At 41.4% G+C, this 11,459-nt stretch overlaps 1 protein-coding gene across 1 annotated transcript; it reads right to left on the bottom strand.

Moving 5' to 3' along the window:
• Positions 1–470: 470 nt before the first annotated feature.
• Positions 471–7,932, bottom strand: LOC140908169 (nuclear receptor subfamily 0 group B member 2-like). The gene is made up of 2 exons (XM_073335131.1): positions 7,362–7,932; positions 471–811 (listed from the first exon to the last, which is right to left on the bottom strand). Exons 1-2 carry the CDS (start codon positions 7,930–7,932, stop codon positions 558–560), a joined length of 825 nt encoding a protein of 274 aa, XP_073191232.1. The 3' UTR covers positions 471–557.
• Between the last annotated feature and the right edge of the window lie 3,527 nt (positions 7,933–11,459).

Genomic DNA, 11,459 nt, shown 5'->3' with positions numbered 1-11,459 from the left:
TCCAACTTAAATTGAATTGGCTCGTTAGCACTGACACCCCACTTGGTAAGGCAACTCCCATCTTTTCATATGCTGTGTATTTATACCTCCCTACTGTATGTTCCACTCCATGCATCTGATGAAGTGGGTTTTAGCCCACGAAAGCTTATGCCCATGTAAATTTGTTAGTCTCTAAAGTACCACAAGGTCTCCTCGTTGTTTTGGCTGATACAGACTAACACTGCTACCACTCTGAAACTTTTTTTAAGTGGTTGTGAAAATGAACATTAGAAATAATACAGTTGGAACTACAGCGATTGGAGATGATGTTAATATCTTTCATACTTTAGGACAAATCTCTTCCAGATATGGCATATGGATTTATGAACTGGTATTTAATTTCTTTTAGTCTGAAGTTTACATGATTACATTTAGTTTTACAAAAAAAAATAAATAGCAATGTTACATTAGTCAATTTTTAATCTATGTTTACCTTTAATATATTGACCATAAAACTTTCCCCCCTCTTAAATCTTTGTTGTGGTTGTTATTTAGGAACAGAAAAAGGTGTTCTGTTTTTAAAGTAGGTCTTGCTTGAAATACAGGGTTTCTAGAAGTAAATCATTTAGGTTAACCTCTCCTAAAATAGGTCTGAAGAAGAGTTCTGCAATAGTCTCTGCATTAATGGCTTTGAGGCTCGCGAGCAGCCCAAGAATCCAAGCAAATCTGCCTAGGTTTCTGTTGTACATCATTGAACTAAATTCCATCAGAGTGCGCTGGGCTTCCTGCTGCAGGGTTTGCACATAGTGACGAAATCTTAGGCCAGGCAGTTCTGTAAAAACAGGAATAAAACAAGGAAAGCTTTTTTGAGTAAAATTAGTTTATGATGTGTCCTCTGTAAGGGTTTGTATCCATCCCTCCAGCTATGTCTTTTTTTAAAAAAAAATCTCGTTTTATTTATTCATTTTAGAAAGATGGGAAAATGTGCTTAGGTAGCTTTAGTAAACATTGTGTAGCATTTAAAACCCAGTATAATGCAATCAGACTATTATATTAAAAATGGAGTTTTAGAAAAAAAGACAAGATTAGGGAAGTGACTTAGATTAAACACATAGAGGCAGATTCTGTGCTATACCTCTAAGACAGACAGCACAGAATTTAAAGCCCATGGGAAGAGATAGCGAAGGTGGGTTTACACCAGTGGCTCTCAACCGGGGGTACCCAGAGGTCTTCCAGGGCGTACATCAGCTCATCTAGATACTTGTGTAGTTTTACAACAGGCGACATAAAAAGCACTGGCAAAGCCAGTACAAACTAAAATTTCATACAGACAATGACTTGTTTATACTGCTCTATATACTATTCACTGAAATGCAAGTACAATATTTATATTCCAATTGATTTATTTTATAATTATATGGTAAAAATGAGAAAATATGTGATTTTTCACTAATAGTCTGCTGTGGCACTTTTTCATTTTTATGTCTGATTTTGTAAGTAAGTTTCATTTCACTTAAAAACTACTTGGGGATACGCAAGACAAATCAAACTCTTGAAAAGGGTACAGTCATCTGTAAAGGTTGAGAACCACTGGTTTATACCATCTTTGTGTCTTCCCAGTCCTTAGCTGCTTCTGAGGCTGGAGAGGCCCCCAGCATAGGCCTGGGGGTCTGTCAAAGGGCTTGTCCACACAGTGTGGTAATACATACTATGGGGGTGGGGTTTCTAAAGCTCACTAATGTGTTATGCATACATTGGTCCTTGTAGACCCTGTGCTTTAGAAGTCACACCGCTGTAGCATGCATAGACAAATACTAAATTATAGCAGTCTTCCTGCGTTGCTCTGTGGGCCACCGTACTGCCCAGAATCAGCAACTCTCCATGCTGTGACCCACCCCCAACACACCTGTCCTGTCCCCAGCCCCATCCAAGCTCACTCCCTATGCCAGAGGTTGCAAGGGGGTTCTCAAAAGGCAGATTTATAGCAGTTTAACTGCAGTGCCTGCACTGAGGTATTCTCCCACAGTCACCTAAGGCAGGGGTGGCCAACCGGTGGCTCCGGAGCCACATGCGGCTCTTCAGACGTTACGATGCGGCTCCTTGTATAGGCACCGACTCCGGGGCTGGAGCTACAGGCGCCAACTTTCCAACGTGCCGGGGGGTGCTCACTGCTCAACCCCTGGCTCTGCCACAGGCCCTGCCCCCACTCCACCCCTGTCCACACCCTGTCTCTCAGCCTGCCGTGCCCTCGCTCCTCCCTCTCCCCCCGCCCCAGAGCCTCCTGCACACCTCGAAACAGCTGATTGGAAGGTGCAGGGAGGGAGGGGGAGGCTCTGATTGGTGGGGCTGCCAGTGGGCGGGAGGCTTTGGGGGCTGGGGAGCGAATGGAGGGCTGCTGACGTATTACTGTGGCTCTTTGGCAATGTACATTGGTAAATCCTGGCTCCTTCTCAGGCTCAGGTTGGCCACCCCTGAGCTAAGGGGCTTTTAACACCCTTTTATACCTCTCTGGCCCTTTTACTGCTGTAAGGGGGCTGAAACCAAGAGTGAGGATCTCATCCATGCTACTTTAATATAATCACTTGGATCCTGATCTTCGTCTTAACTATTCCAGTGTAAGACCCTGATCCAACAAAGCACTTGGGCACATGCTTACCTTTAAGTATAGGAGTGGTCCCATTGACTTCAATCATACTCAGTTGTTTTGCAGGATCATGCTAAACCCAACAAAGTCAATGCTATTACATCAAGTGCAAAAACTGCAATAGATGTGAGGGGGATCCCTTGGCCTTTAAATGCTGTCAAATTTGGTACTAGTAATATAACAAAACAGTTACTGTGGCCACATGTAAAACTATTCATGGTGTGAAGTTTGAAATAATCCATATAGAAAAGAAAGAGGTTATCATAAAATAATAAGATGAGTTATTTAGCTTGTCACCATATGGAAATTTCAGTAAAATTACTGAATGAAATGAACCAGTAGATAGGAAAGCTGACTGACAGTATAAATCTAATATTCCACTGACCTGGAGTGATATAATTCATTCTGTAGGTCCCCCTAATTTTCAATTTTATCATATAAAACAGGACCACAGGTTCTCATTCTACTATATTTAGCTAATCCAGTGGCAGACACAAGGTCTGACAATTACAGCAGAACATCTGTATATAGAAATAACTGAGTCCTTCTTTTATGCTTCTAAATAAAGTGCTGCAAGTCATACAGTGAAAGTACAAGGTCCTTTTTTGCACTTGCTGTAATTTATTTATTTACATTAACGAGCTGCAGAACACCTATCCCCCGAGAAGGTAGGCATTTATCCACACAATTAAAGTACGTTAATTACATGAAGCTATGATTAAAAAAAGGGAAATTGTTAAAAGGTAAGTTAAATAAATACATCTTGCTTAATGCAGTGGGGCTCCATCCTTCAGGATACTCAGCACTCTGGCCTAATCCAGCACCGCCTTTAAGCAGGTGTTTAAAGTTAAAATATGTGACAAGCCTTTCTGAACTCTGAGGTCCAGCCCTTGAAGCCCAAGAGACTGGGGCTCTGGCAACCTGAAAAGGGACAGAATTCCCCAGGAAAAGACCCTGAGCTTGCTTTAACATAGATTCTTTAACTTCAGACATCTTGGCTGCCATTTTCTCTTTGCCTGACTCCATGAGGTCCATTTGATTCCATTGTACTCCCAAGACAAATCCCATGGGATGGGGTTCGTGAACAGAAAATCTTCCCAAGGAATCTAGTTCTTCACAGACTATTCCATCCAGGGTGCAGGGTTTGCCATTCCTCAAAAGAAGTTCATGCAGTGTGACCCCAGTTCTGAAGGCCCCCAAGGATCTGTGTGGATCCCAGTGCAATCCCTGGGGAAACCTCATACACTGGCTTTGGCCTCTGGTAATGTGCCCTGGTCACTGGCAGTGCAGCTTCAGTAGAATTCTCTTGACTGCACCTTCCCTGGAGTCCCGAGAGAAAGGGGTGGGCCATAGCGAAAATGGTGCAACTCCAGGCTGTTTGTCCCCCCCTCAAGGAATCTTCACACTCTAGACCAGTGTGGTCTATATACCCTTAACCCTGTCTTTGGCCTGCAGCCTAGCATTCCTGTCCTTTGCCTCTGCAAGGCCACCCCACACCCCTTTTCCCAGCACAGATCCCAGGCCCATAGAGCAGTGCCTTCTGCAGGGTCCAGAGGATGATGAGTGCCACAAAAACAGTGGACCCCAATCCCCCATGGATGGGGAGATCAGTGCATGACGTGTAACCTGTATACGTAACTCTGAAGGAGGAGCATCCCACCCACAGTTAAGAATTTAAAGTGCTGGAGATTACACTGTTGTGCCTAGTAACCTGGAGTTTTCTCCAGATAGCTGAACTTCGTGGATTTTTTTTTAAACAGAGATTTTAGATGGTATCTTCCCTCCGGCCATAGCAACTGGAGGAAGAGAAGAAGAGGCCTTGCAGCAACTAGAGTAGCTGGAAACAAAGGGTTTAAAGTAGTCATTTTTTCCCTTTCTCTGTATTTTACACCCACCCTAGATTTCTAGGTAACTAGAGTTGCAATCTCTCAGCAGAGGTCAAAACCCAAACTGTTATAGGGAGAAGCAAGATATCAAGAGGTTTATTTACTCAGAATGGATTCTTCTCCTGAAACTTGCTACATTTTCTCATTTGTTCCCTCTTTTTATATGTAACAAACCAATGTTTTCACGTTACAAATATTAATACAAAGAAATTACTTGGCTTGAGATAGTGTGCAAGAAGATTCACTGATGTCTAAGTGTCTCCAACCAAGTTATAAACCACTGAAAAATGACATTTATAACAGAAACCCTGACATGGTCCTAACATTAGCATTGCATTTGGCACTGATGTAATAACAATGCTATTTTCACTCTTTCAGTCTCATCACTGTTTGTTTCTCAGTGCACTGTCAGAAGTAACTGAGAGCAATTTAGCTTCACTGTTCACATATGTGGGGCATTTTCCATCCACTCCCTTGGATTTGGGCCATAATTTACATAGTAGCCTCTCTCCACATCCCACAGGAAGCCTTGAGGATTTTCTTAACCCTCTTTTCCCCCCACATTTTCTCCTGGCAAAGGCTGTATATCCAAGGCATTAACCCCCTTGCTAGGGATATCTTAAGTGACTTCCCTTTGGAGTCAACACAGCCCTGCCATTTGTTGGAGGCATCGTTATTGAGTGATATGAGGCTTTTTCCTTCCCACAAGGGGCAGAGCATACTCTCTGAGCCCAATCCACAGACTGCGATTTGTCCCTCTCCGGGCCAATAAGTACCAACGCTGAGTATTCTGTATGGCAATGCAGAACATTGCTACTGAGTCACTCAGCCTTGCCTTTCCAGGCTCTTGCATGCTCTTAAGACTGGAGTCACAGCCATCATCCTTGCAGCCAAGGAGAGGATTAACTTCAAAGCCTGACAAACTCTGCTCCTTAATCAGCTAGAGAAGTTGCTGTTCAGCAACATGAGGCATTCTGGTAGGTTCTAGAAACAGTGAGCACCGTGCCTGGAATCCCCCAGCCCTCCCCTCACGGGTAGTAAGCACTTTGAATGGTAGTAAGTGAGGGTAGTAATTCGAACAATTACAGCTCAGACTTGCAGAGCATTAACATTGGACCAAGCATCAAGCACTGAAGCAGAGGCAGCGATGCAAAAGGTGGCTGAATTTATGTACTAAATACCTTTTGGCAAGTGGAATTTTCTTGAGAACTACTGATATAATAATCCAAAAATGAGAGCTGCACAAATGAATCTACACTGAAATAGGCCTGGGGAAGGAGGAACAGGCTAGTCGGCTGAGCATAGGCATATGAGCCATGGGCTCCTAAATTCTAATTTTGGCTCTGAAACTTTAACCTTGAGTAAGTCGCTTACTGTCTCTGCCTCAGTTTCCCCATTCAAATTGTTTCTTCAGAGGGGCAAAGTGTGTTAACGAATTAAAGTTTGTAAACCACAGCATGATTGTGCACTCCCATAATGTGGATTTGTTTTCAGAAGTTCAGTAACTGAAAATTATTCACAGTAAAGCAAGCAAAAATCCCACTGGTTCAAATTTTCTCATGTAGCTGCAATCCCAGGATACACAAGACAATATAAGATGCCCTAAAGATACCTTAACAATGAAAACCACATCTTGAATTCCACTTGAAAACACATGTGAAGCCGGTGCTGCTTCTAAAACACACTTTTAAAATGCTTCTTGCAAGAAATGTCACTAAATGGACAGACATTTTGCTGTAGCTGACATGTTCAAGTGTTCTTCTGAGGGTAGCGCCAAACAGAGCACACTGTGGATGGTTGTGTCATGAATGGTAATTATTGATGGAGTCAAGGCCCTGATCCATAGCTCATTGGAGCGAACAGGAGTCATTCCATTTACTTCAGGGGGCTTCAGATCAGGCCCCTCATGCCTCATTTATTCTGTGGTTCTGAAGTAGCTAACCCACTTTGCAAAGGATAAGCTTTACTTGTCTCACTCCCTAACCATGAGGAGTGAGAAGGTCCTAACTTTTTTGAGTTTTCTTAGTGATCGTTATACATCGACCCAGCTGTGAAGACAATGATGTAGAAAATGCTAAATTCAAACCGCAACATATTAACAAAAACGCTATGCAACTTACAACACAGTGTAATCTCATAGGTCCCTTACTCACAATGCTCAGATCCCACAGCTTATGTCTAATGTCTGATTTGTTGATGAACTCTCAACACTAAATATTTTACATTGTTTGCAATGTTGTAGCCGTGTTGGTCCCAAGATCTGAGAGACACAAGGTGGGTGAGGTAATAGCTTTTATTAGACCAACTTTTGTTGGTGAGACACACAACTTTTCTTCAGCCCTCACAAAGATCTCTGTGGCGCTCGAAAGCTTGCCTCTTTCATCAACTGAAGTTGGTCCAGTAAAAGATATTACCTCACCTACCTTGTCTCTTAATAAATATTTTGGGTATTTAGGAAGTCCAGTTACAATATGTCTAATATCAAATTGTACACATGTATCCCTCCCACATATTTAATGCAGCCATATTATCTCTGTCCATAAGTCTGGAAATCAGAGTTTTAAGTGACACAGTAAGTTTATATGACCTAATAATTTCTTAATAAAGGGCTTTTTTAAAGCCATTTGTTTTTACAAAGGGTAACAGGGTGAGCATATATAAACCTAAATATCACCAGAAGTAAATTCAGAAAAAAGGTACTTACATTGCTGAATGCTGATTTTGAAAGTGGTTAGCTAGGATGACAGAAATCAGTTTAAAAATCCAAACATCTGTTTGCAGATAGATTTTAAAATATTTTTAGACACACACTTAGCTGTGCATTTGTCTACAAATATTGCCGTGGAACTTACCAGGGTTAAAGAGAATAATTCCTTTCAGATAGGCATATTCTTTTGCACATATGTCTGAATTCCAGAAGTTCTCCAGGAAATTCCTCATCTTCTGAACATCTGCTAATGATGCTCCCAGGGAGGAGTTCTCCACGTTGTCACTATCTGTCAGAGACTGATTGAGAAGGATTTTTTTCAACAAACTAGGGACTGAAAGCTCTTTCAGTTCAAAATCCACCCACTCCTGTGCCAAGCCCAAGACAAAGAGAGGGGCCCAGCACTGTTGAACTAGAAGTGCCTGATCCTCCTGGGGCAAATGATAAAAAGAAGGCAAGTTTCTTATAAAAGTTATCGTCTTTAAGAGTACTTCAGAAGCTCTCATGCAGGTGACTTCTGGAGTTCTGAGGACAACTTTCCTGTTGCCTTCACAGGGACAGCCAGCACTTGATATCGAGTAGCAAGGATGGTAGTCCTGGGGATGCCATGTGGTCTCATCCTGCGCTTTGTTAAGAATCTGGTAAAGGATGCTCTGGGGATGACTTGTCTCACACTGGCATTTTCTAAACTTCTCAGGTGAGGCCTGACTAGCCATACCCACTTCCTTGAGGGTTTCCTGAGCAGTGCACTCACTGCATCAAGATATTATATGCAGAACTATGCTGCTGTAGTGCAAGAGAGTCTTTCTGCCAAACAGCTAGGCATTGTGTGCTTTTTATACACTTAGCTGAACTGAAATGTGACCCTGAGCTGTAAAGCTACCTTGAACTTTATTTGCTCCAGTGTGTTTTTATTCACAGCCAAATAAGGCGTGGCTTAACCAATCCCAGTATCTTGCATGACTGAAATTATCTGAATGAGAGAGCCAGGGCTGGTTGACTGAGGAACACAACAATAGCAGAGGTATTCTTTGCCGTCAGGCATCATTGCAATTTTGTAGTGACTGTCCCCATGTCATGACACCAAGGACTCTAATGCTGTCAATCATAGTGATATTTTTACAATTGCAGGCTATGTATCATATATAGCTTGCCCTTGAGGGGAAGGTCAACAGAAAAACATGCTATAGCACAGCAGGATGGAGTAAAGAATTTTTGTTAAAATAAATACATAGATGTCTATCAGTTGGAGCAACTTACTGGACTGCTCTGTGCCTCATTTCCCTGACTGGAAACATGCCCATGTTGGGGAATGTGTTTGGATTAAAAAGCACTAAAGAAACCCAATTTACAATAATTATTACTAGGGCCTTATGAAATGCTGTAAATACTTCCTTCTGGTTTGATCTATCTGGGTTCATAAACCCCTTCTTCAGTTTTCATTTTCAGTCTCAGGTTCCAAATCCTGAAGTGACATCTAGTCAAAGCAGCCAGATTTCACCTCCGAGCCACAATCCGACATGATTTTGATGCAACGCCATCATTCGGCCCGGGTTCAACTACAAAGGGGATCTTGTGCATTCAAAACCAGGCCCAGATTCCCCCTTTGCAGATAATTTTTTTCTGATTACAGTGGCCTCCATTTAGACTTTGCAACACAACCTGAAATTCAATCTCCACGTGTTTGGGGTTACACTGACCATCTTCACACAGCTTTATTTAGAACAATGGGAAATTTTGAAAAACAAACAAACAAAAACTTTACTGGTTTTCATGGCAATATTTCCACCTACATTTCACCTCTGGCCATGTCCAAGATAGCACACAGGGACTCATCTCTTTAGCCTATATAGAGACTAATGAAGAAACAAAAGCAGAGGGACCTAAATGATGCTAGGTGTTTTTTGGATAAATGTCTCCTAGTCCTCTGCTGCAAGGCTCAACCCATTCACATTGTCTCCTTGTAAACTGTGCAGCCAAGTTGGCATATTGCCCACGTAATGGCCTGGTGCCTCTGAACTGACTGCTGAAAACAAAGAAAACAATGTGTCATACTGTCTCTTCCCTTCCTAAGCTTCTATTTGCCACCCATTGTATGTGAGTTTTTAAAAAAATTAGATTAGAGCATAAGTGTGGTGACATACAGATTTGTATAGCTATATTAAAACAGAGCAAGTAGACAGGAATGATCATGGCCATTCCTTCTATAGTTAAGGGGGTAAAATACATCATTAGGAACATTATATATAACAAAACAAACACTGTGAACGCAATGAACTGAATCTTAACAAGGGGGAAATTATGCTTCAGCTCTCCATTGCATAGAGCTGTCTCACCTGATTTTACATATGGGAAAGTTTATTAAGATTTTATTATGAAGCACCCACATTTATATTTTTCCACATTTAAGTCTTTATAGACGCATCCTAGCCTGTCTGAAAGAAAATCGATTGTGAGGTTTAACTTCAAGTTTTAGCTCTGCAAAAGGCATATTCCAAGCATATTGCAAACCCACAAACTTGGAAAGAGATGGATAGGGAGAGAGATTTGGGGTATTTTGTCCCTCACTTTGATAGGTCAGTCACCCTTTGAAATGTATTTTGCTGAGGTTACCCCTAGATAAAGGTCCTTCCAGCTGTGAGGATGGAGACGTGGGGTCTCCTGGTGAAAGAGGTTTCATAGTGTTTGTTAAAATGTCTCATTCTTGCTATTTCAAGGACCTTGTTTACTACTGAAATGTAAATTGAGGTAAATACACATTCCTTTGTTTAAGACCTGCCTCGACCAGTTCTGCCTAATCAAGGCTACATGGGTTTGAACATGTGCTACCAATATAATTCGGAGAATTCATCACTTTACATATAATGTTGCTACACACATTTCATTATGATGTTATTGAGTTATTAGTTTTCAAATGATACCTTAACCAGGCATATTTTGTACAAAGATTAGTACAATTGTGTGTAGGGTGTGAATGTAGGGGTGCATTCAGTCACCGTTAGCAACAAAAAAGTCTGCAGTAGATATAGAGTCTCTAGATCTTCTTACTTTTCATGTTATAAAAGTTCTGCTTGAGCATGGTTTTGGGGGTTTTTTTTGCTTTTTTTGGAGAGGGTAGTTGCAGAATTCAAGTTGGACAGGTAGGCTGGCATTTGCAGTGATCCAAATCTAGGCTGGAGCTACTACACTCGTTCCCTTCCACAACTTATGTTTGTGAGTCCATCAAAGAATAGATTTTCCCATTTCCTGACCAAAAGTGTACTGTCAGTGTTTACACATTGCTGTTGTGCTGATCCAGTTGGGACAATAGGCTCTAATGCCTTAGGATAGATCCTGTTCCCACTGAAATAGTTGGAAAATAGCCCACTGGCTTCAGTGGGCCCAGGATCAGTCTATTACATCACAAATAATAATTATGCTTATTAAAGTTCCGTCCCAGATTATTTTAACTCCTTTCCCACCCATGTTTGATACGCATATTAGCCACAAGCGCAGAGTCCTGCTGGAAGTAACATATGGTATAGGACATCACTCCTCTTTATTGTCATTGATTTTCCTTCATAGTGTATTACACGGAAAGGCAGGGAAAATCCTGTTATAAAAGTATAATCTCATTTTCCAGTATACTTTAATAGCTTTATGATTGTTTACCAAATGATACAGAACAAAAGTTAGTGCCAGGGAGAAGGTTCTCATAGTAAAATTGGTAAAGGATCATCAATATTTTCGTCTGCTTAATAGATTGCTTAAAACAAAATTGTAAAGCAAAACATAATACTTTGGAAACAAACAATTGGCAAGGTTTTGAAAAGCAAGTGTCTAACATTCAACTGCTAAATGAGCCACTTTTCAAAAACGCTGAGAACTCTGCAGCTGAACATAGACTTATGCTTCTAAATTAGGCAGCCATTTTTTAAAATCTTGGCCACTGGACTCCCTACAATACATTAACTGACTTGGGAGAACATCTGCACCCAAATTGCAATGACGACATTTTCTATTTTTAAATTTTAAAAAGAGAATGCACAAGGTAAAAAAGATTTTTCTGGTGTTAGGAGTCCCCAGATATCCTCACATGGGGCTTTTTTCATACTCCATCCATCTTTGGCCAGGTAGACAGGCCTTGACAAGGCAGTACATTCAAATTAAGCCTGAGCCGGGGTTGTGTGTTTTCACCCCACTGTTATCTGCTTGGCTCCTACACATACTCTCAACCAACAGTTTACAGAGAGAGAGAAGGGGT

Source organism: Lepidochelys kempii, chromosome 3, assembly GCF_965140265.1.
Source record: "Lepidochelys kempii isolate rLepKem1 chromosome 3, rLepKem1.hap2, whole genome shotgun sequence".
NCBI classification, from domain to species: Eukaryota; Metazoa; Chordata; order Testudines; family Cheloniidae; genus Lepidochelys; species Lepidochelys kempii.
Note: the sequence above shows the minus strand (reverse complement) of the source record. Positions and strands in the feature narration are given on the sequence as shown.